The 25473-nt window shown below is 43.1% G+C and overlaps 1 protein-coding gene across 2 annotated transcripts in view; it reads left to right on the top strand.

The window, feature by feature from the left end:
• Window positions 1-25473, top strand: part of LOC146201809 (uncharacterized) — a 92517-nt gene that overhangs the window by 9142 nt on the left and 57902 nt on the right. Inside the window, exons 4-7 of one of the 2 annotated variants that reach the window (XM_084587769.1) lie at window positions 3916-4161; window positions 6937-7079; window positions 14626-14920; window positions 22593-22801. In XM_084587769.1, coding sequence (XP_084443895.1) covers window positions 3916-4161; window positions 6937-7079; window positions 14626-14920; window positions 22593-22801 — 893 coding nt within the window. Of the gene's footprint in view, window positions 1-3915; window positions 4162-6936; window positions 7095-14625; window positions 14921-22592; window positions 22802-25473 lie in introns of both variants that reach the window. The other variant, XM_084587768.1, reaches the window with a different exon arrangement.

Genomic DNA, 25473 nt, shown 5'->3' with positions numbered 1-25473 from the left:
TCTCTGTAGATATTGACGATCTCAACTGATTCTCTTTCTCAGTCTGGGTATGATAATGTTTGTGTGGCACTAAAATAATAATATATGGCTGAGGAAATGGAATTTTAAAAATTTGCCCCCAATCGATTCAAACTAGTGACATCCACACCGAAAAAGACTAGCTGATTGCTGCTTTTTTGAAGTAAATGTCAGTAAAGCATAGCCTCTGGGTCAAAACATTTGGCATCTACGCCGGTGGTGAGGCGAGACCTGTATTTCATCTAGGGGTCTTTTCTAGCTTTTAGAAGCCCCATTTTTGATGAGAGTGGTCTCTTTGCCGTTAGAATTCCACAGTCTACAGATGAAGAGTAACTTCAGTTTGTCCTCAGCGTCCCAAACCCTGTGAGCCCAGGCAGTGAAGACAGATAAAAGTAGGGGTGTGCGAACATTGAAATTTTCGCATAATGTTCAAATATGAATATGGGCAAAAAATGCCTTTGATTATCGAATCGAAGATTGAATATCTCATTTGTAAAAAAATAAGGGAAGAAAGATTGCAAATGTCGTTCGTCTTGTTTATTTCAGAATTTACATGGTATATGCAAATAATATTTAACCATAATAGCACAGATGTGTATACCAGTTTTTTGTACAGAAAGGACATGCATGAAACTAGGCGGAGCTGCCATATCGCTGCCGAATAAAGTAAATTCTCGTTAGTTTGGCTTTCAATGGACCAATAAAAAATCGCACAATGCGGTAAAATTGCAGTGAATTCGAAAATGTGAGATGTATTCGGTAAATTTTTAATATTTGCAAATTTCGATTACTTATCAGTTTCTGGAATACGAATCGAATAAGAAACATATTCGATTCGTATTCAAAATTTTGAGTATTCACACACCCCTAGATGTTATCAGCTTGCAGAATTTAGTCACTTATTGTCATATCAGTGCAGAAATGTAAGAAGCTAAGAGACAGCTATGCTATGCACTTTGCTGAGTTTATTTTCGAGGAAATTTGGCAGATGTTTTCGGCGCTTATTACTTTTCAGAAAAGCAATGTTTTTTGACCAGTTGTGCAATGCAAGTGTTAAATGCGGTGATTACAGCAAAAATAATAATCAAATGTTACAAAATGGCTATAAAAGCCAAGAGCGCTACGTTTTTTATATCATTGTTGCATACTGTATATACACTATTGGTTGTTAGTAGTAGGCCTGTTGATCATGCTTATGAAAATGTACTTAGACAGGGTCACACTTTGCTAATGTGCATTCACTCTAGAGGGGCTGCTTTGTACAAGATTTAATATATTATACATTGTATCCACTATCTATTTCAGCTAGTCAACATGTAAAAAATGTTAGTTATGTAGTTCAGTGGCGTAGCCAGAACATTTGTTCGGGAGGGGTTTCAGATGGACAGCGCAGGGGAGGGGGGGGGGGGGGCAGAATCAAATTTATTTCATTCAGGAAATTTGGAGTATGCCATGTCCAAGCAGGGGAGGTGAGTACAAGTTTAATATGACAAAAAAGAATGGATTATGATAGTGTACATTTGCAAAAAAAAAAAAAAAAAAAAAAAAAGAATGCACAGTTGAACAAGTACAAAATGGCAAGTTTGTCGGTAGGACATTCCATTATGATGTGCCTGAAAAAAAAAAAAAACTGAATTGGTGCATATTTCTGCAAATACAGATGACAAGGTAGTTTTTATGATTAATGGGATTATTGTCAAGTTAGAAAAAATATAACTGATGTGACCAGCTTCTCCTTTTGTCCAAGCCTAGTTGGGATAGAGCTTGGGTGTGAAGGAAATTTCTTATATGTTCTGTTTACGTAATGCTGCCGCAATGTTATTCCGTGATATCGAAAAAAAGTTAAATTACCATATAGAATTAAGGGTGTGTACAGATATGATGCGGTTATAGAATGAAGCATGTTGTGGGATTCCGCTACAAATGTTCTGTGTCTGGGGGCTGGTAGCAGCAGCCGAAAAAAGGGGTTGGTTAAAAGCTTTAGAGTTAACGAAAATCAGTTTCAAATTTGAAGCAGTATTTATGGGGCGGCAGAGGAAACTCATAAGTTGCGATAAAGACACTGCTGCCGCCTTGTATGCTGAAAAAAGAAAAAAGGCATCCGAGTAACCAAGTCCTCGAACACTTTGGGGAGCACGCTGCCTACTTCCAAAGACCGACCATCTAGAACAAGACCTCAAGGCATTGTTTACAAAATTACCTAAGCTGATAGCAACAGTGGTAGAACAAATACCTAAAGGAAAGAATTCGGCAAGATAAGAACTATGTAATAAACTTTTTGAGAGAACGCAACACCATAGCCGAACTTTCCGAAGACTCTGACCACAAAATAAACTTCCAAGGGACATCTGTCCTAGAGACTGAGACCGAATATCAAAAAGACTCCTTCTTGAGTCAGATGACCCAAAAAACGTCAACCAGACAAGAGGCAACCTTTCTGGTGTGTTTCTACCGGGTCTTCATTTGTTGCTGGCCACCTCAGAAATAAAAGAAAAAAGACACCAGCAAGCACTGCTGCACCTCTACTTGCTGGCATTCGGATTCAATAAAGCTTTAGCCCCCCCTCCACCCCACCCTTTTCAACACCTACTCTCTCTCCTCCCCCCTCCTGTATGCGCCCCTCCTCGCTTCTTCTTTCATTTACATATAACAAGCCATGCATCACTTCTGAAGAAGGAATCGAGCTGGCTCCGAAACGTCTGGTTTCTCGGAGTTAAGGAGTGATTGTTGGAGAATTTTCAAGTTTCACTTAGCGTCGCTGGACGCAAGTGTGGGAGACCAGTGAGGAAGGTTGTAACTATTAAACTGCAGCAGCAAGGGGACTGACCACGAACGAGAAAAAAAGAACAGGTGAAACGAAGGAAGCAGCATCATATGCAGGGCATTGATGCTGATGGGAGTGAGACAAGCAGGCAATTCAATACGAAAAAATTTCGGGGGTGGGGGTTGGAAAAAGCTGAAGCCTCCCCCGCTGATGTAGTTCAATAAAAATTATTCAGATTTTTACACTCTGTAACATAGGTGATACTCTAGTCATTGCACAGTTAAATGAAGACCAAATGGTAGCGCTTCTGAATGTCTTTTTGGTTTGTCTATATTTTTGCATCGATTATCTAGTGCAATCCTGTCACGTGGCAGTTCCATGAGCTTTTAAGATGAAAGTCTTTAATGGCTCATACTCGCCTCCATGACCCTGTCCGTCCGTCCACGAGAAGTGTCACACTTCTTCAAGAGATTCTGCGGTATCTTCCGTGGAATGCCGCGAGATTATGACGTCATCAGCCACGACTCCCGGTATCGTGAAACGCACATCATAATGTGAGAAAGGTAGCTAAAAACAAATCTATAAATCCTGTCTCCACCAGAAATCAGACTTCCATCTCTTGCATCCCCAGCCTAGCTGTTTAACCAACTGCGCCACGCCCGGGATCATGACACGCGAATCATAATTTTCTTTGTCTACAGTGAGGATGATAGTAGTGGTATTCTGCTAGTGACAGATACTGCACCTTTTCTTTCCTGTAACCAATAATAGAACGCTGGTGAACTTTGATGTGTTCAACAGAACGCTGGTTGTGTTCAACGAGGGGCGGTCACGACTGGTAGTCACCAGGCAATTCACGCGTATACGAAACTGACCCTGCCGGGCGTCCATCGGCGCTTCCTCGAACGCTGCATCACACAGCAAACAGAAGGTTTAGAGGGAAGAAAAGGCGCACTTCTCTGCAGGCACCTGAACCACGCCATAAAGGAAGGGAGGAAGGTAGGAGTGAAAGAAAAGAGGGAGAGGGAGAGGGGGGCGGGGGGGCTACGATCCATCGCGCTATAATGGCTTTCGCCTCATCACACTTTAGTGGTCCCAAGTGCCCTCTAGAATTTTTTTCTGCTTTCTTTCAGGACCCAAGAACTCGGATGATCAAGAATGGGTTCCATCTCCTAGGCGTGCCTTTATTGCAGAAGACAATGAAGTACCCAAAGGTTTGGCTGTACTAAGAAGGAGGCGTGATGTTTCACCAGACTCTGGCTGTAAAGAAAGCCAGCAGGCCCTTCAGCAAGCAGCCCAAGCTGTTGATGATGGATTCACAAGGGCACCTCGAGGCCTTGCAGCTCTCCGAAGAAGGCGAGAGGTGTCCCCTGAACCAGGTAAGAGGCCGAGGAACCCCATCGGTATACAATATCTTTGCAAAAACAAAAAGGAACTATCAGGTTTTGTTCATAGTGCCATTTTCGACTTGTGTTCCATATTATGTGTTTGTTGTCATTGCTGCAAATGTTTTGTGTAGAATTGTTTTCTTTCTCAAACTAATACCGGTACGAAAATAGCATCATGAAATGCCTTTCCGAGAGGAAGAGCGCAAATCACAGAAGTGTATACATTGTATATATGGCATAAGATCATACGAAAACTTTTCAGGTACTGCGAGAGGTACTGGGATCGTTACCCAGCACCTCCACCAAGGTATTACGGGGTAGTTCAGCTTGTAGCAGAGGGCGGACACCGAAGACAAGGCTTTCAAACAGACGTTCCCTGCAGGCACCAGCCGACGCTGTTGAACGTCGTCTTCTCTCAAACTCACGAGAGTCTTCTTCTTCTTTCCTTATGTGTATGCACCGCCTAATGTGACAATATCTTCTGGAAATATTGTGAAATCTGCCTTTCTAATCATAACCTGAAGATCAGTCTTTAAGCTTTATAGAGCTGTTAGTAGTATTAGTATGCTTGAAAAGTAAACTTGCAGATAACCTGGCTTCTTCGAGAAGAAATTGCTGAAGGAAAAAAATGCAGTATTATTTCCAAACAAGCTGTGCTTCTGAAACGTCTAATAAACCTTACATTATGTTATGTGTTCCGTACAGGAATTTGAAAATATGGCATTTATGAAACTGTTTTGTTTTCTGTTAGGTGGCATACTCACATCATAATTATTAGCTTGTGTTGGTATCTCTGGTTTTGGACTATATGCAGATTACTATTATTGATTTGTATTGAGCTGTCAGTCAGTTCTGTCTAGTTATATACTCCTAGACAACTTTTTCTGGCTATGCAGCCAAAGTTACAGAGTTGGAATGCATCAGCTCACTGCGCAGGAGAATATAGTCGCTTCGTAAATTTCGCGAAGCATGCTCTGGAATATTATACCATTGCGGAAATATTGACAATATGCCGAGCAAACGGGATGCCCGCGCCATCTGTCAGGAATCGCCCAAAGGGTATGTCGGTTGCTTCTGCTGCGTCTACCCGCCAATCTCTGTATGCTTTTGAAATGCGCTTGTTTTGGGTTCGATATTCATTAATCGCGAATTTACATTCACTTAGGCCTGAAGTATTCTAAAAAAAAGTCATTTCTGAGTCTTTGGCGAATCGAAAACTATAATTTCAAGCAAAGGTGGAAATGAAACTGAAACTGTAACTGGGGCCAGATATGCCAGAACTACATGATGTAGTAACACCGTGACGGAAACTCCATTCCCATAGCCTTGGCTGCGTGGCTAGAAAAAGTTGTCCAGGAGTATAGTAAGCTAATCATCTTAGAGCAGCCTTAGGATTTGACAGCAACTAGAGATTGGAGTGACTCCGGGTGTTTTTTGAGCATTTTGAGTTTGATCGTATCATTTATTAGAATCACCTCTCTCTGATACGAAGAAAACAAAAGTTTTTAAAATTATCAAGCTGAAATATTTTTAAAAGCAAGAACCGAGAAACCGAAAGTATGTTTCGACCTATCAGTCACTACCGACTAGCCTATAGTGTCCCAGATATTGCCACAAATCCTATCGTGTGTGCGTTATTAGCTAGGCTGGTGACATTAAGTTACAGCTGGAGTCACTATTAGTCTGAAATGACCAATATGTTTCTCATTTGATTCATATTTATATCTGACACACTGATATTCGTAATTTTTTAACATTAGAAAATTACCAAATACATCGAAAATTTTCGCATACATTGCAGTTTCCGCTCACTGCTTGCCTCGCCGCAAGGCTTGATGGCACTGACTGTGTAGTGAAGCATCTTCAGAACTCGACAGGGTCATTTTGTGAAGAAAGAACGTCCATTTTGTGAAGAGGGCCTACCCGACAGTGTCGAAGTGAAGCACTTTACGAAAGCAGAAAAAAACATCGTTCTCAATTCGGTTTCATCACAGATGCAGGCAACCATCGAGCAGGTTTTCATCAGACAAAAAAAATATGGTATGCAAGCGGTTTTCAGCAGCTTCTTCTGGTCCATTCGATAATTCGAAGGTTCGGTTTAGTCTGGCATTTTTTCTGGCCCAGCACTGATATGACAGCTCCGCCCGGTTTCATACAGGTCCTTCCTGTACGATAAGCAACATACGGAATCATGTGAAATTTATACTGGATTGTTGCGATATTCGCACACTCCTTCATAAAACAAATTGCTTTCTGAATGTCTACTGCATATTTGAGGTAATGTTTCACCATAAGATAGATGATGAGTCGAAGGGTATGAAATGAAAAAAAGTTGTGGGTCTGTAATGCCCCGCTGCAGTGGTGCAGTAGTTAGGGCGCTTGACTCCTGTATCCTAGAATGCGGGATTGAATCCCAGCCGCGGTGGCTGCTTTTCGATGCAGGCGAAAAGGAAGTCGCCCGTGTGGTGTGCTATGTTGGTGCATGTTAAAGAACCCCAGGTGATCGAATTTCTGGAGACCTCTACTATGGCGTCTCTCGTAGCCTGAGTTGTTTTGAGATGTTAAACCTCGTATACCAAATCAAACCAAACCGTTAATGTATCTCAGCGACTTTTTACCTGGGTATGCTGCATGTGGGTCATTGTAGCTGAGATTCTCATGCCCAGCTATCTTTTTCTTAATCATTTAATAATATTGCCTATATTTAACAGTACTTAGTTTTATTTGTACAGTATTTACATTATGTGACTGGCTTTTTCCTTTCAGATGCAGCCCCATCTAGCATGTGTGTGCCAAAGCCATTGAGTTCTGCAAAAGTGGATCGGCCCAAAAAAATGGCTGGCAATCATGAGACAGGGGCGAGCGACTCCCTCCGGATTCCTGAGAGGAAGAACAACTGGGACCCTAAGGTTATTGCAAGCTTGGTATGCTGTTTGCTGTCGCATGTTCCTTGCATGTGCTTTCTTGAGTCACAGTAGTTTTTGTCTTTGGTAGTGACCGAGTTTGCAAAACCAATGTCTGTGTATGCATTATTACACCATTGGTGGTGCCAGAGCCTTTTCATGGTGATCCAGGTCCCTTGCTACTGAAATGCAAGTTTATTGCTTCTAACATGATGGTAAAAGAATGTGTCATTTGCTGTCTTTGTGTTCGTAGACAGAACAGCCTTAGCTAGCCTACCTGACCACCACTTGTGCCAAAAATAGTGCAGTAGTACTATACAGATAGTTTTTGCGTACTCAATTTCCTTTCTGTAGAAAAAGAAAAGGATCCGGTGAAATACTGTCGCTTCCTGCCCCAAATCCTAGAACTTAAGCTTTCCATTTTCCTTCTTTATTCCTTTTTCTTACATTGCACAGAACTTGTCATTTACTTTTTTTTTATGCCTTTTGCAAGGCATTCTCAGTAAAGTACACTGTGGCTTTAGTAAGCCTGCTCTACAGTTTTGTCAAAGGTAACATCGGTGAAAATATAATATAAACACACCTAGCCTTGAAGCCCTCAAATTTGTTAATAGATGCATGGTATGTATCCTGTGTTTAAAGTGATCTAAGTACAGTTGGAGGCCACAAACAGTAACTGGCTAGAGTGTTGAATATGGCAGGAAATCTTTTATATTTGCAGTTTCCCTTTTCTTTGTATTTGTTCACATCTTGAAATTTTTCCTACTTATCTGAAAAATTATGCCACTACAATGGGAACAAAACTTTACAAAAGGTCTATTATGCATTTATAGACGAGACACTGTGGTTACATAGGAAATTAGGCACAACTATGCTTCATTATTGTAGAACTGAAACAATGCAGAGGGTACATTCCAGAAATTGTAACCTTTAATTTGGCCTATTCTTCAGCCTGGCCTATTATTTTTACAAGAAAGAAATTGTAGTGATTTTGTTTTGAGTCTATTTTTTAACGCAAAAGGAAATTTTAGCGGTGTGTGAGCATTGAAATCTCCAAATGTGGGTCAAATACGGCTATGGGAAAGAAAGTGCCTTTGAATATTGAGCGGAATGTCTGATCAGTGAAAAAAGGAAAAAATAAATAAAGCAAGAAAAGCCCTGCTGTGGTGGCGCAGTGGTTAGGGCACTTGGAACCTGTGCCCAAGGATGCGGGATCAAATCCTGGCTGCGACAGCCACTTTTCGATGGAGGCGAAAAATAAGACGCCCGCTTGCTGTGCGATGTCAGCGCATGTTAAAAGAACCCCAAAAAATCTAAATTTTCAGAACCCCCCACTCGGTGTCTCTTATAGCCTGAGTTGCTTTGGGACGTGAAACCCCCAAACCAGACCAAACGTAAAACAAGAAAAATTTGAAAATTAACAGATAGCAAATATTGTTTATCTGTTTATTTCAGAATTGACATGATATTTGCAAATAAAATATAAACTAGAATTGCGCAGAAGTGTATAGGTAGTATGCACAGGCTCTGAGCCGTGCCATGGAGTCGCAGTGGAACGACGCCGGCCGTCATGTTTTTGGTATGTAGCAGAGATACTGTTTCTCCGCAAGCATGTTTTCTTTACGTGGCATGTTTAGCGGCTGCCACGTGCGAGAGCAACAAGAACCTTTATCGTAAATGAATGCCACTTCGCATGGGCAGCTGCACTGAATAGCGCTGCTCGAGCTGAGGCTGAGAAGTGGGTCCATCGAGGGCTTACTCAAAACATGGATAGTGGTCAGTGGCAGCAGCACTTCCTTGAAATCAGAGAGCCGGAATCAGGAAGCCTTATTGTTACCGCACGAGAGAAGTTGTAATTTTTGCACAAAGGTGGCTGTACACTGTCGCAGTAGTCGCTCATAATAGGGTGCCAAACTGAGATAGCGGTTCATTTTTGCACTGTGCATTGTACGTGTTGACAAAAGTTTGCACACGAGTTTGTAGCTGATACTCAATATTCCATGTTTCATCCTTGCCGTGTCTGTCTTCTGTGTCAGCATCTGTCAACACAGTGCACGGTGCAGAAAATAGTGGCAGATTTAAGATTGGCAGGTTGTCTAGCTAGGTGGTGAGCTTGCACTATCGCCCTGTCACGAGTATAGATTTCAAGTAGTGTACAAAAAGAAAAAGACACCGCTTAAGTGGCCATGATGCCATCCGAAAACAAAGCGCCTGCCCCAAGGACTTATTTCAGAGTCCAAGACAGGCAAAGGTTACATATGATTTCATGCATTTAGGCAATTCTGGATTCGCCTTATCAAAAACATTTGCAGGTAACCCCGAGGTTAATATCTAAAGCACCATGTATAGGCCACATATGTAGTAGAGCTGGGAATCAGGGGTTCTAAGTGGATACGTCGTCCAAAGTAATGCACCCTTTTCCTCGTGAGTGTGCTTGAACCATGTGCATCTCTCTGGCATCACGGAAGTGCTGTTGTCACTGACCGCTGTTCAAGCTTTCATTTCAGAATAGAGAGGGACGTAATCTACGAACAACAATTGTCGCAGCACCCGCTTTTTAGCCTCTGTTCAAGCAGCGTGCTGACCAGCGCAGGTACTCACCTTGAATGGCATTTGTTTACAACGCATTTTCATGTACCTATCGTGTGTATCAGCTGCAGGCTCAATCTATCTCCAACGCATGTGGATTCTAAGCGACAACATCAGGGTTTTTCCTGAAAATTTGAGACATGGACATTTGAGGACTGGAAAAATGGGGGAGGGGGGCATTACAGTCAAACCCGGATATATCGAACTCGGAGGGGATCGCAAAATAGTTCGATACTATATCGATAATTCGATATACAGAAATCGGCTTGGGGTGGCACTTACAATGCGAAAAAACGATACCGTATTTGTCGCATAATCAACTCACTTGCATAATGAACCCGCCCTGCACTTTTGCACTCGAGAATTAGGGGAAAAAAAAGCGTTAAGGCCAGCTCGTTCACATGCAAGCGATTAAGCGATCTCAGCGATGAGCGGCAGCGATAGAGCAAAAAATTTCCAGCTTGTTTGAACTGTGTCCCTCTCGCCGCTCGAGTTACCACGGCAGCTCAAAACAAGGTTTCTATGTCGCCGCGACAGAAATCGCGAGCGTTTTTGCTTGCATGTCGCACTTCGTTTCGGTCGTCTCATCCACAGCTCATTTCTTGGCAGCTTGCCAAGATGCTGCGCAGTGATAACGTCGTGGCGTGTTTATCTTTTGATAGCTCCTGTGGCGGCTGGGGAGCGAACTTGGCAGACTGCCCCTGGCGGCTTGATTGCACAAACCTGGTTCGATTTATCACGCCGCGCCTGGGGCGGGCGTAGTCCACTGCCACAAAATCGTTAGAAAGCGTGATACAGTAGCTGCAAATGATGTTTGAAGCGAAAAATGCTAAAAGTCGGTGTCATGATCGCAGCTCACCGCGTGTTTTCATTGATTCATACATGCAAGGATAAACGACTCCCACAGAAAGAAAATTGCCGCTTCGTAACGCCATATCTTACGCTAGCCGCGCGTGCGTACAGCACAACGATAAAAATAGACTACTCTCACAAAAAAAAAAAAAAAAAAAATGCCGATTCTTAACTTCCGCAGGCGTCATAGCCACGTCAGCCGCCACGCGCAGAGGGTTCGCAACACACGCTGGAGAAAGTGTCCGGCGTTCTGTCTCAAAACGGGCTGAGCTGGCTTGGCGCATGCATAGCGCGTGCTACTGCGAACGAAGGCTGGAAAAGAGGAAGGAGAGTGATAGCTCTGCAAAAGAATAGGCACACCCTTGCGCTTTGCTCTGTCGCGTTTTTCCCCTCTCGTTCTTACCGGTTCTCTCTGGTTCATTCACGCACATGGCTTGCAAACGTCACGTGCTGGTGGGCGGGAAACGATAACCGCAAATGCGCGTGCCTTTAGGGAATGGGCGCGGCGCTGCCCTAGCCGAACTGTCCCCTCTCATTACTTCCGCGCTTGGCTTGAAAACGTCACGTGGGAAACGGCCGAAGGTGATGCGATCGTCTTTTGGAAAGGCACACTTTCCAGTGCGTGGTGCGGAGTTCGATATATCGAACGACCGCTGAAATTGATTTCGATATATGACGCGGCTTTCCTATACTTTTACATGGGATTTTCAAGGGGGATATTCCGTGAGTTCGATATAACCAGGTTCGATATATCCGGGTTCGACTGTATATCAAGCCAGGATATATCGAATTTTGGTTATATCCCTGTTGCATTTTCAAGATGCTTCACCACACATACTCTGACCCATGCGGTGAAGTATTCTCAAACAGCAACAGTTTAATGTACTTGAGCGGAGGAAGTAGGTGGTTTCAAGAGAGAAAAGCATGAGTAGTCGTTAGGACGGTGTGACACCATCCTGAAATAAAATTAAAAGGCCAATGATGTGTGCAGCATTGTCTGAAACGGCGTGACTGGCCACATCAGTCATAGGAGGTTGCCCCTAAGTATAGCGAACTTGGAGCACGAGAGGTGAGCAGTGCTGGGCAGATGGTTGGAGAGGTGGGTGGCAAAACCACTGCTACTCACTTTGAGGAGAACCTGGAGGACATGAATGCTACCCGCGGGCCACCGTAACACTAATTATAGTTGCAGAGCAGGAGTGGTAGGAGCTTGTCCGCAACATGCACCGCAGCCATAATCCCCTCAAACTTCGTTGTGACGTCTCTTCATCCCTTTTACATTCCTCTTCTTCACGAGCTCGCCATGGCAGTGGCGGCATCTCGATTGATCCGGTCTGTAGCCACGGCCAGTCTCGTGGGAGAGCGCGCTTCTTATGGCCTTCACAATGTCTGTTTCCACCTCCCGCCGCACCTTGGTGGGGTCGCCACCTCTTCGCCGCACCTAAAGCCCCATTATTCTGAAATTAGTGACACTCTCTTCTCTTTGGCTGCTTTCCTCTTCAGTTCTCGAATTTCACTCTCCCTTCGGTGGGCGCGCGCACACTGCAGACTGAACCTGCCTACGCGCAAGTGGTGCCTTAGGAGAATTAATGGTGGGGGCTTGTTGTGCTGGCTTTTTAAAGCATTTTTTTAAAGACTACTATGCACAAGTGTTATAATGAACATGTAAATGTCACATTGGGTTATAGCGGCATGTATCCCTCGCAGCAACAAAGAAGCGAAAAAGAAGACACATTCAAAATCTGCACTTTAGCATCCGGAGCGGAAAATAAAACTGAGGAGGAAATTATACTCACAACAGCCCTGGGCATCAGACAGATGACAGTGAATGGGGGCTGACAGCCATTTCAGAAATGTTCTGAATCTATGTGTGAATGGTAAATAAGCCGATTCTGACATACTATTTGGGTTATCTACAAAGCAAAAGCGTCGGGTATCGCGTGATTTTGTTTTCAACTCGCAATCTGTAAGAAAAAGGATGGATCAAAGCTTCTACGAAAGCTAATCAGAAGTAGTGTTTCTTCAGGGCACGTCATTTGAAGCGTGGAGAAACAAAAATGGCCATCAGATATTTTTTTTATTGCAGATATTTTTCACGTTTGGGGGGGGGGGGGGGGGGGGGGGGTTAAAGAAGCAATACTGCACCCCATTAACATCAGTAGCATATCCCTCTCATAACCCTTTAACTGCCACTCCCGAGATATCTCTGAAGACCATACACGCACAACCCCTGCCACTCACGATACTATTCGTGTAACAATAACGGTGCGGACATGTTGTGCCATCTGTGGAGAAATCACATAAATGCATAAATCTTGCTGGGTAAATTTGAAACATATGGATCGAATGTTTCTCCATCGACATCACAACACCGCATTGCTTTCTCGTCAGCTCTGCATCCATGGTGAGACAGTGTGCCACGTGCGCCCATGGTTTGATGGAGAAAGAAAATGAGAAATGCCGATGAATTCTCACTCAAATGATAGTGACAACGACGAAGCAGCCGAGCTTGTCGAATGAAGAGAGCAAGGAAGTGAGCCTGCCTCCTACAAAAATGGGCCACAAGCGTAAACGTGCCGAACGCAATAAAAAATTTTAACAAACATGTCCTTCAGAGCATCGCAGTGCATTACTACCTTGAAATTTTCATGGAACTAACATGTAAAATGATCCTGGCAGTGGGATGGTTAAAGTGCCATTTTATTTCTTTAGCCTGTATGTATTAAATTATTTTTATCGAAGAAGGTAGCGTTGAAGTACTGCCTCCCTAAAACTTGAGAACTGCCTAGCGTGCACACCTCTTAAACCTTCCTGTGTCTTAACCGATGTGACGTCAGGGTGCTGAGTAGGTGTTTTGTCGAATGCATTGAACACACTTCGTAGCAGCACTGCATCACAACCAAATTGTTGTTTTTGCCGTTGAGTGCCCAATGCTCCATTGTAACCTATTTGCACAGGGCACATTTAGGTCATAAAGGCATGGGAACGGCAACTGGTGTGTGCCAGGAAGACAAAAAAAAAAAACTAAAAAAGCATGGGGATTGCTTTTTCTGCTAGCAAATAATAAACCATTCAACAGTAAAGGCACAGGGAAGCTGAGATAGCACAAAGGGAGGGGAGAGATATAGCGCTCCTCATTGTGTCTGTCTGCTCGCTTTGTTCGGTCTCAGTTGAGGTGTGCAATTAACATTGACCATGTACCGAATAGCTCAACAAAGTATGCATGTAATGCATGTTGGAGAATGGGAGACAGCGCATGAAGCTGGGATGACAGTACAGGTTTAGGGTAATGAGGAGGAAGCACTGACTGAATGGGCTGGTGGCAAGATCTGATGATCATATTCACTTTTTTTCCAATCCATTCACTGTATTAGTACTGCCAACTTTCTGCTTGCAGCACTCATATCTTTTGTATTCATTCGAGTTGCACTTGATGTTACAGTGGATCGTTTTCCAGAAGCACTCCCCTCTTTCAGCTGCCAGGCAAAGTATGTTTGACGGGACGGGTTACTGGGGCCCCTCGCAAATTTTCTGCTGAAATTCTTTCGCTCTAGTGGATTGTTGGCTTTATCTTCCAAGCTGTACGTAAGTACAGGGCTGGTCTTTCCCTAGCCTGTGCAGTGACGCATCAGTCATCTGTGTACACGTGAGGCAAGGGCAGGTAGAGACAGTACAGTGCATACATTTCCAAGGGCCTAGAAGATGCTAGCACTGCACGTAATTATTGTGCAGTAGTTTGTCGCGTCGATGAAGCGAGGGACGCTGTTTTGTTGAAAAGCACGTGCAGCAAACTCGTCCCGCCATTTTCGCCTGGCATGCTAGCAAAAATGGAAGCCGAGGAGGCTTCACGCATGCTCAGGATGTTACTGGAAAAAGGTTCAAATATTGCATGGCTTGTCTTTGACAGAAGATGGTAAAACAGCGCGTAATACGAAGGACAAAGAAGGAACACACAGACGAGACGAGCGCTCCTTCTTATGTGTTCCTTTCTTGTCCTTCGTATTACACGCTGTTTTACCATCATGAACCACCAACAAGCATCACTTCTCTTTGATAGAAGTTGGAACATCTAACGTTGTTGTGCATTGTGTGGTTTGTCTTTTGCTTTCAGGAAGCCCAGGGCTTCACAAAGTCTCCTTCAGCTTCAAAGTTGAGCTACGCTTTCAAATCATCCGACTGCCAAGAACCATCTGCCAGCTCAGCTTGTTTTCCAAAAAGGGAGAAGGTGCTTGAGAGACCCAGCACAATCCCTGCTCCACCTCCATTGCCACCGCCAATGCTTTCATGTAAATCCTCTGGTCCTGTAGCGGCGAATGTCAACAGTTCCAAGAAAACAGTAGAAGAAAAACTGGAAGTATCTCATTCAGGAGTCATTCTCAAGCAGCCACTGCAGGGTTCTTGTCAAGGTGGGTCACCTTTTCTTATTGCACTTGGCACAGGAATTTGTAGTTGTCTCCGTAACCTGCCATTTAGTTTACTAATACATGCTTCATTTGTGTGAGGCTTGCTTAAGCAAACGAACATAAACTCAGGGTTGTTGAAATGGGGTTTGCAATATACTCTGTGATTATTTTAGCCTGAGAAAGGGGCATTGATAAGGTCCTTGCAGAGGGACTGCAAAGCACTGTGGAATTTAAATATGTGATAGAGCTCAATAAATAGATGACTAATTAACTAGTATTTGTCAACTTTAAGATTTTTGGTGTCATGTAGCAAGACTGCACTGTGTAATGGTAGGCAGTTTACATTGAATTGAGCCTAGTTTTTAAATTTTTTTAATTGCAGAGTGGTCCAAACTACTGAGAAGGCTAAAATACGCTTTTGAAAGCTGTTTTAGTTGGCTTCTAAATGTATGTTGCGGCACATTCGCAACTATGTATGGTATTATTGCCAAAATGATGTGAGCTTCTTTTGCGTCATAAAATACATAAACTATGCCGGCAAAGCAGGAGATGCCTTTTTCATGAATGTGCAAGGGAGGGAAGCAAACTTGTTGATTGTCAGAAAATGTATTTTTGATGCTCAGTATTCTAAACTACAATGGCAATTCAACAGGTTCTAAAATTGGACTTGCCTTCAAATATTATGGCCTTCACTTTCATGATATAATTCTTGCACCATGTTTCTTGCAAACTTTTGCAAAATGTTTAGTTAAATAATTGCCTGTCAGCTGAGGACATCACATATGGGTTATTCCATGCTAAACGTTCCAGGTCCCAAAACCGACCACCACCAATTCTGCAAAAAATTGGACATGTTGGAAATTGTGCAAAAGTTCTTTCATTGGAAGTATTTTTCTTGAGAAAATGTTTAGTTGACGTAGGCGCACTATTTGAATTTTCTGACGAGAAGCAAAAGTTGGTCTCTGGAAGAAATTTTCAAATCATGCGTGAAACAAAATGTAGTGACAGATATTATTGTAAGATTATTTCACTTGCATTGTTCTTTCATGTCAGTTGATAAATGTAACAATATAGGAACTTCTCATATTTTTTTAGGCCACTGAAAATGCATAAAAAAAAAAAATGAGGCATAATCAGAATATTTACTTAAGGTACGCGAGTACAATTGCCGTATAAACGTATTTAAATATAGTTTTCTCCCACGAACAGTGCATGACTGGAACTGTCTCCCTTCGCGGGTCGCTACCGCTCCTCCTACATCGTTTTTGACTGATTTGCAAAGCCACCTGTCAATATAAGTGCAATAATTGTTGTCCGAGTGTATTATGTTGCTTTTTTTTTTTTTATCAAGGTTGATTATGCCTAAAGATTTATTCTTTAAGCAGTGCTGTATTTTAAAATGTATCTTTTTTTTTGTGTGTGCGTGTGTGTGTGTTTAGGGTATGTTTGCCTTTCTACAATGGTTTTTATTTTTTCTTTGTCTGTTTCTGCTTCCACAGTGCATGGGTTTTCTGTATTCTGTGTAGACCGCATCATTTGCCTAATTTATTGTGTACTAGATGTTGGTTCTTATTTATGATGTTTCCCCCCTACAATAATGCCCCTGTGAGGGCGCTGTAGGTACTGTGTATAAATAAATAAATAAATAAATAAATAAATAAATAAATAAATAAATAAATAAATAAATAAATAAATAAATAAATAAATAAATAAATAAATAAATAAATAAATAAATAAATAAATAAATAAATAAATAAATAAATAAATAAATAAATAAATAAATAAATAAATAAATAAATAAATAAATAAATAAATAAATAAATAAATAAATAAATAAATAAATAAATAAATAAATAAATAAATAAATAAATAAATAAATAAATAAATAAATAAATAAATAAATAAATAAATAAATAAATAAATAAATAAATAAATAAATAAATAAATAAATAAATAAATAAATAAATAAATAAATAAATAAATAAATAAATAAATAAATAAATAAATAAATAAATAAATAAATAAATAAATAAATAAATAAATAAATAAATAAATAAATAAAAATAAATAATACAATAACCTTACTATATTTCAGCCAAATGAACTTTTTTACGCTTTCACAGGTTGCTTTAGTTAAAGTTCAGAATAATTTAAAGTTGTTAAATGGAGTGGTTTTAAGAACATTTAGTTCCAGTCTCCACAAAAAAGTGACTTTTTTTGTAGTATTCAGGCCTGTTTTAGAATGAAAACCTTAGAGATAAAAAAAGTTGAAATGACATTATATAGTACATGAATGCCTTTGCCAAACTGTGGCTTCACTGCAGAACACCTACATGTCTCTTACTATTATGATTTGCATATTCAGCCTTGAGCCAGTTTGTGCAAGTCATGAGTTGAAAAATAAAGAAGGCTGCAGAGAAGGCTACCTTTGCACTGCATGAAACCAATTTGTATGCTTAGTATGCTCATATTTCAGTGAGCAGTACTTGAGGAGTTGGAAAGCAAGATCTGCCTAAAGGAAAACATATATAATATATATATATATTGAAAGGGGTTTTACTGAGGGTTCAACAGGGAATATAGCCCTCTGTAAGCTGCACGGTGAACAGCACAAGAACACAGTCCGTCAAGGCACAAAACCAGCGAGCTCGAGCAGCGCAGCGGCACTTCGTCGTTCTCTTCCTCGTCTTCGTGAATCCACTCTTCGTTCACTACAATTTCCCTGGGAGCGAAGAGGAGCCACCCTGGCGACCTATGGCGAGGACAAGACGAGCGGGTTGTTGTACATTTTGAGGCGGCTCACATGCACAGTTTCGTGGCCACGATGACGTATGTCCAAAGAGGGAGTGAGTGGCTCCACGATATAATTTACAGGGGAGGTTTGGTGAACGATGCGGTAGGGGCCGTGGTACTCAGTTCGAAATTTCGAGACAATCCCAGTGGGGTGCCAGGAACCCAGAGCCAAACGAGGGATCCTGTAGGAAAAACATGTGGCATCTGATCTTTGTCGTGATGATGCTTTTGGCGCCCTTGAGATTCCGATGTTAAACTGAGGGCCAGTTGGCGACATTCCTCCGCATGCTTTGCAGAGTCGGAAAGGGGTGTTCACTCGGAGGAGTCGGGACGATATGGTAATATAGGGTCCATCGTGGACGATGCCTCACGGCCATAAAGGAGGAAGAAAGGGCTAAATCCGGTAGTTGACTGCGTGGCGGTGTTGTAAGCGTATGTCGCGAAAGGAAGAACAGCGTGCCAGTTAGACTGATCGGCAGCAACATACATCGTGAGCATATTTCCGAGAGTATGATTGAAGCGCTCAGTCAGCCCGTTAGTTTGAGGGTGATAGGCTGTGGTGGTCCGATGTATGATTCGACATTCGGCCAGTAGAGCTTCAACGACGTTGGAAAGGAAGACTCTGCCTCTGTCACTCAGTAGCTCACGCGTCGCGCCGTGGCGAAGAACAAAATGATGAAGCAAAAACAGGGCAACTTTACGGGCAGTAGCGGCAGGTAGGGCGGCGGTCTCCGCATATCGGGTGAGGTGGTCGATGCCGACGCATTCCGCACCTCCACCAAGTGAAAGGGGTTTTACTGAGGCTTCAACAGGGAATATATCCCTCTGTAAGCTGCACGGCAAACAGCACAAGAACACAGTTCGTCAAGGCACAAAACCAGCGAGCTCGAGCAGCGCAGAGGCACTTCGTCGTTCTCTTCCTCGTCTTCGTGAATCCGCTCCTCGTTCACCACAATATATATATATACGCTATACCGCTGCAACATGCGACCTGATGGCGCTGAGCACTTGCTGGTCGTTCCCCAACACCTATGCTCTGCCGTTCTCGAACAAATGCACGACACCCCTACAGCTGGTCATCTTGGCCTCTCACGCACATATGACCGCGTGCGGCGGCGTTTCTTCTGGCCTGGACTCTACCGCTCTGTCCAACGTTATGTAGCCACTTGCGTCCTCTGTCAACGCCGTAAGAAACCCCCTGTGCTACCACCTGGACACCTACAGCCAATTGCTATCCCGACTGAGCCATTTTCTTGTGTTGGCCTTGACCTCTTAGGGCCCTTCCTCGAGTCCTTGTCAGGAAACAAATGGATCGCTGTGGCCACCGATTATGCCACGCGGTATGTGATCACTCGCGCCATTCCAACCAGCTGCGCCACAGACGTTGCTGACTTCCTTTTGTACGACGTCATACTTCACCATGGTGCTCCCCGTCAACTACTTACCGACCGTGGCCGCTGTTTCCTTTCCCGAGTTGTTGAGGAAATACTTCGTTCTTGCTCCGTTCGGCACAAGTTCACCACTGCGTATCACCCTCAGACGAACGGCCTTACGGAGCGTATTGACCGCACACTCACCGACATGCTTGCAATGTGCGTATCCGACAGTCATCTGCCATTTGTCACCTTTGCATATAACTCTTTGCGTCATGACACTGCTGGGTACTTTCCATTCTATTTTCTCTTTGGAAGAGACCCCTTACTGCCCTTCGACACTTTGCTTCCCGCCGCTGGCCCCGTCACAACCTATGCCCGCGATACCATCACCCGAGCCGACGCTGCTCGCCAGATTGCTCGTCACAATCTCACCATCTCTCAAGACTCTCAAAAACGCCGCTACGACGCTCAACACCGCGATGGGCACTATCCTCCCGGATCTCTGGTGTTGCTCTGCCTTCTGTGCCATCATGTGGGGTTGTGTCAAAAACTTCTGCCCCACAACACAGGTCCTTACCGTGTACTACGCCCAGTGACTGACGTGACCTATGAGATTGCACCGCTCAACCCAAAGTCACCGACTGCTACACCCACTTCCGAAATCGTACATGTCGCCCGCCTCAAGCCATATTACTCCTCCTCCACACAGCACGCCTAATACGCACCGGGACGTTGCCTTTTGCCGAGGGGGGTAGTGTTACCGGGAAACGCGGGACCAAAGTATTGTGCTCACTGACAAAGACGACGACCGAGGAACGCGGGCACGACGAAGCGTTGAGAAAGAGAACGACACTGACGGAGTGGATACTACACGGCTACTGAAGTCTTAGCATCGAGTTCAGCCCATCGCAATGCCGTTACATTAAGTACATCCCCGTAACAATATATATATATATATATATATATATATATATATATATATATATATATATTTCTAATTTGTCTTCCTCAAAATAAATGATGAAACTCAGCTTTATTGAGAAAAACCATAATTTATTGGTAGAATACAATTTAGGACTTCACACGTAAAGTGCATCGGACGCCCACCGAATGGTGTGGCAACAAGAGCAAGGTTGTAGAGGTAATATCATTAAGGGAGTAAATCACAAGAAGATGCATTAGCTTGCACCAGAAATAACATAAAGAGAAATAAAAGAGAACTGCTTTCAAAGTCCACTTCAATAATCACACCCAATCTATCGCAGTTCATCCACTTCAGACTAGCTACGATTTCAACATTTCATGCTGAAATCCTATAGTGCTAAAACACTGAATAAATTCACATAAAGAAATGCTCATGAGTGCTTAGGTGGCCTTACTCTGACACTAACGATAGAAGCGTTGAAATATTCGGTATGATTGATGAGAAAACAGATAGCTAAGGACACAAGCGGAATAAAAAATCAACTTTGTAGGCAGTAATCGCCTGCTGTGAGGTACTGTAAACCCTTTAATGCGCGATATTATTTTGCTGCAAAATGGGATGTAAATCTTCCTGCCTTCACGTCGGACAAAATTAAGAAAAGCTGACCACTGACTGTCACTGCAAAACGCTCACACCAGTATCGAGCTGACATGACTGAGTGCCATGAGCCCTCAAAATGAGATTTGGTAAACTGATGAATGCGTCGACTGCCATGTATTTGCATTGATGTGGAGCTAAACAGCAGCACATTTACTGCTTAAATAGCATGAGTGCATATGCGAGCCATGATGTTAGACGGTGATACTAACGTGTTCTGCAGTGGAGTCACAGTTCGGCAGTGCCTGCCGCTGTGGCTGGTTATGGACTTCAAAAAAATAATTTCTCCTGTCAAACGAAATTGACTCCTTTGCAATCTTCTAGATTAAAAGCTAAGACCTTGATCTGCATAATGAGCTATCTTAAGTGTTTTTATCTCGAAGGCCTTAATTATCAATACAGGACCCAATATCGCAAAAAAAAAAAAAACTTTTTGCGGAGTTTCCAACATACTGTTATAAAAACTGATTCGTTCAGCAAGCTCAAATTATTTTTAACATTAACCACAGCAACTTGTAAAAATAAAAAAAAAAATTTACAACATTTCTCTGAATTTTTCTATACCCAAGGAAATACAAAAAATTTCTACATTGTTTTATTCATAAAGTGACATGAAAGAACAATGCAAGTGAAATATCTAAAATAATTTCTGTCATTGCATGTTGTCTCACTTTTTGTCTGAGACCAACTTTTGCTTCTTCAAGAAAAATTCCTGTAGCGTTTGCGTTAACAGAAACTTTTTTGTTGACGCAAAAGCTACATGAATTTTCTTCGAGAATACAGTATTTACTCAGTTCTAAGCACTCCATTTTTTCGCGATCATGATGCGAAATGTAAGGAGGGTGCTTAGATTAAAAAAATCTAAACTCCCCCCCCCCCCCCCCCCCCCCCTCCCCCCATCCCCTTTTCCTTTCGTGTTGCTGCGGCGACATCTTCATGAGACGGGCGCAAGGAATAACATTTATAACATTTCATTTGGCACACGTTCTTGGCAAACATCTTCGGTGAACGAGATTACAGTTAGCATGAACTTCAAGCAGTGGCAACCCTCTTGAAACTCCTTCCGACTTCCATTACTACTGTCTAACGGCTGACGCCAAACAGAGCAGTACAGGCCCATGATACCTGCGAAACCTGTCGAGCTCAGCTGAATGGCAGCCAATTCCAAGTCCATGAGACAACGCGCTGGTAGAGCTATAGGGGTTGTTTTCGGCTGGCATTTGCCATTCTGCACAGGCAGCTGTCGTGTAGTGTTGTAACACACCAGGACAAGAAATCGGAGATTGTACTGCGTCACCTCGGGACTCCGACATCTCCTGCTCGATGACTGTGTGCCACATGCATTCTGCATGGTACGAAGTCCGTTGGCAGCTTTGTCTGCGCGCTCTTCCTCGCAAAAAAGGGGCTGCTGACATTTGCATGGAAATAATTTTTCCAAATTTAGGGGGGGGGGGGGGGGGGGATGCTTAGAATAGCTAAAATGCGGTACTTCGACAAAAGACCAACTACACAATTGCCAACACGCCCTTTTTTTTTTTTTTTCTTTTAGAAGAATTGCTAATAGTCAGTCTTGGGGCCTGGGACATTTTGCATGGAATGAGCCATATGCACGTCTTCCTTGCTGTAAAACTGACGTATCTGTCACAGTATTTAAAATAAATATCTGTACGACTGAAAACAATCGCTTGGTATACACCTTGTGTGATAGTTAGGCACCTAAATTTCAAATGCTCTGATTTTGAGAATTACTCTTAATGTGTAAGATGTGGGACCCTTGTGGAGATGGAAGCAATCTCTAAGGCTGTACGATCCCTTGTGTTTGGCGACACTTACGATAGTCAAACACTCAGTTCAAATCGAAGCACCATAGGCACTAGAGACTAACTACTTTTTATTGGGAATCTTTTCTGGGATGTCAATGCAGGCAGCATTCCTCAAAGGCAGCGAGCTGAAGGACGAGATCCTAGTGAACTGTCACTGCAGCAACGGCGGGCTCTGTTTGAAGCTGCAGTGGTTGCCGAGAAGGAAGAGCAGCCATGCACAGCTCCGGAGAAGTTGACTGTGGCACAGCGTAAAGCGCTGTTTGAGCAGCAAATGAGGCTGTCTAAGGCAGCTGCTGAACGCTCAGGTCCAGTGAGTAAAAGGCTAGCTTTCTTCGTTTTGTGAAGCATGATGATATCTGTTTTGCTTACCAAGTGCAAGTGTTTGTTCAGTATTGCTGCCTAAGCGAGTTATGCACATGCCACTGTGGTATTGTGTGTGTGCTTTGCAGCAACAGCCATATATGGGACATTCCGCTTATCATGTCGTCACAACTGACAGTGTTGTTTGTGCATGCTGGATGCCTTATCCAATAATAGGCATGCCATCATCGACAAGGCAAGTGTGACAAGGGTAACTGGTGAGGGTAGGTCGACTGTGTAAAAGGTGTGTGAGGTACATTTTAAACCTCTATGTAAAGAACCTTCACCTATTCCTCGATATTATGAAGTTTTTCAATTCCCAATGCTGCCCCCATTGAAGTGAATGTATTTGAAAACTCCATGTAATGAACATGTCACGGCAGTTGACTTTGATATAACGAACTCGTGCCACCGACTGTTTCTTAGCTAGTGTTGAGGTAGTGGCAATTTGGTAGAACCCCGCAAGTTTCAGGACAATAAAATACGAACAGAAGTGAGAGGAACGCCTTCTATAACAACGAGTGAACGCAGTTGATACAATGCACCGTGTTTCAGCGCCGACGCCGCATCTCTGTGTCAATGTTTTGAATTTTTGGCGAATTTTTTTTTAACTACGAAGTTTCTGAGGAAGCTGTACAGCTTTCCTTTGTAGCCATATGGCTGCGCTTGGGTGGATGCCAATGAGTAATTACTCCCTTATTACAAATTTACTCCACCTTGGGGGTTTCCCCTAAATATTTGATTAACATAATTTAGTTTTAAAAAAATTGGGTATATACCCAATTTTTTTAAAACTAAATTATGTTAATAAAAGAAGAAACTGTCTGGCTAAGTATGCTCCTTGCAACAGCAGTACTTGTACGTGTATACACACGCACACACACTCACGCGCGCGCATATTGCTGTTGCAAGGCACATACTTAGCCAATATAAGCGCGACATAGACGATGATGGGGTGAATTGCGTGACTCCACTAGCTGTATTTCGCGCTTGATGCTAATTGCACACATCTCTGTTCTGCCAGCGACAAACGTGAGCATTCTATGAAAACTGAATTTTATATTAGTATCAATTTTATACTAGTATGAACATATCCACTGTAAATGCAACAGTAGCAAGGTGTGCTATCTGAACAGCTCAAGCAAGTGTGAGTGTAGCCTACATGCCGTAGGAAACGTCCTGTCAGTACGCGAAGCTCTCCCGTGTCAGCGCGAGCGTAGTTGAAATAGTATACGGTAGACAAGCGGAATTACCTCGTGGCAAAGCGGTAAAGCGCTCGACTAGGGATCCAAACGATGGAGGTTCGATTCCCGGATGGAGACTAATTTGTTTTCTTTAATGAGGAGGAGTCGCACACCTCTTAAGCGTTGCTAGGCAACGCCGGCACAGCTTGGCGAGGGGGCTGCGTAGCTGGCCTTGGCTGTGACGTCACTCGGTCACGGCATACGCGAAGCTCGGCTCCGACACTCGTAGGGAAGCTTTTCGCTTCAAAATTTTCCTTGCAGTAGGTAGTGCACATGCGGCGATGTCATTTCGTGAGAAGCCATCGCCGTGCCCAGATGCACTTTACTGTAACCTATTTTTTACCAAGGATATCTTTAAAGGGGGGAAATGTACAGGCTATGGAAGATGAACTGGGGCTTCAGTTTCACTTTACTGTAGTAGGGTTCTACTATGCATTCATTGATGATCGTACTTTGCATCAAGCAGATTACTTAATTGCTCAAAACCATGGGCAGTAAAAGTCTCCATATACTGTAGAATCTCGGTGACACGAATCTCACGGAGTTGCGAAAAAATTCGTATCATCAAAATGAAAGAAATTAAGTATGCAGAAGCACAGGATAGGCAATCGCGCAGATCTGTTTACGTCTGAGAAGGTTTCTTACGGTTGCGTGGTCACAGCTTGCCAATCGTGGCGCACACAGCTTGACAAGCGATTGCAACGTGCTGGCCGCATGCCTCCGCGGACTTCTCGGGGCGCGTGCAGCACAAGAGATAGTGACGTGCCGGCCGCGTGGCATCACAGACTGCTCGCTATGCGTACAGCACGACTAGTGTTCACGAAATGTACGATGTGCAGCCAGTGCACACCCGCTGGGTTCATTGCCGCCTACTACTCACGGCTGCGCGCCGCTGCGGCTTTTTCAGTGTCAAAGAGCAAGGGTTCAGGGCTTCTGACAACTACAACAGTCTGCTTAAATATGAGCGTGCCGAGTCATTGGAACGCAACATAAAGAGTAAAAACAGTGTGAAACTTGGTCACTGCGGCAGTTTCCCCGACTTGCACTGTTGCAGTTGAGCGAAGTGTCTGAAAAACAATGTCACTGTGGATAGACTTTTGGCTTCTTTAGGCATCACCGTTGGTGGGCCACATGCGAAATTTATTCTCTGCTAAGGACAATGCAAATGCGGACTTAATTCTGTGGGCACCAGAGAGGGAGCTGTACTGCCTTTGTACCAAAGGAATGCTAATCAGCATTTTTTATGAAGTAAAATTGTCAGTGAATGCCTTTGTACATTGTTCAAGAAATATTTTTCAAAATTTCGCATTTTAAATAGAGTTTTTTCGTAGTAAATGTTTTAGCATTATTTAAAGGTATATGAATGAGGTTATACTGT

This window comes from Amblyomma maculatum, chromosome 1, assembly GCF_055883805.1.
Source record: "Amblyomma maculatum isolate TAMU_Amacu chromosome 1, ASM5588380v1, whole genome shotgun sequence".
Lineage (NCBI taxonomy): Eukaryota > Metazoa > Arthropoda > Arachnida > Ixodida > Ixodidae > Amblyomma > Amblyomma maculatum.
Note: the sequence above shows the minus strand (reverse complement) of the source record. Positions and strands in the feature narration are given on the sequence as shown.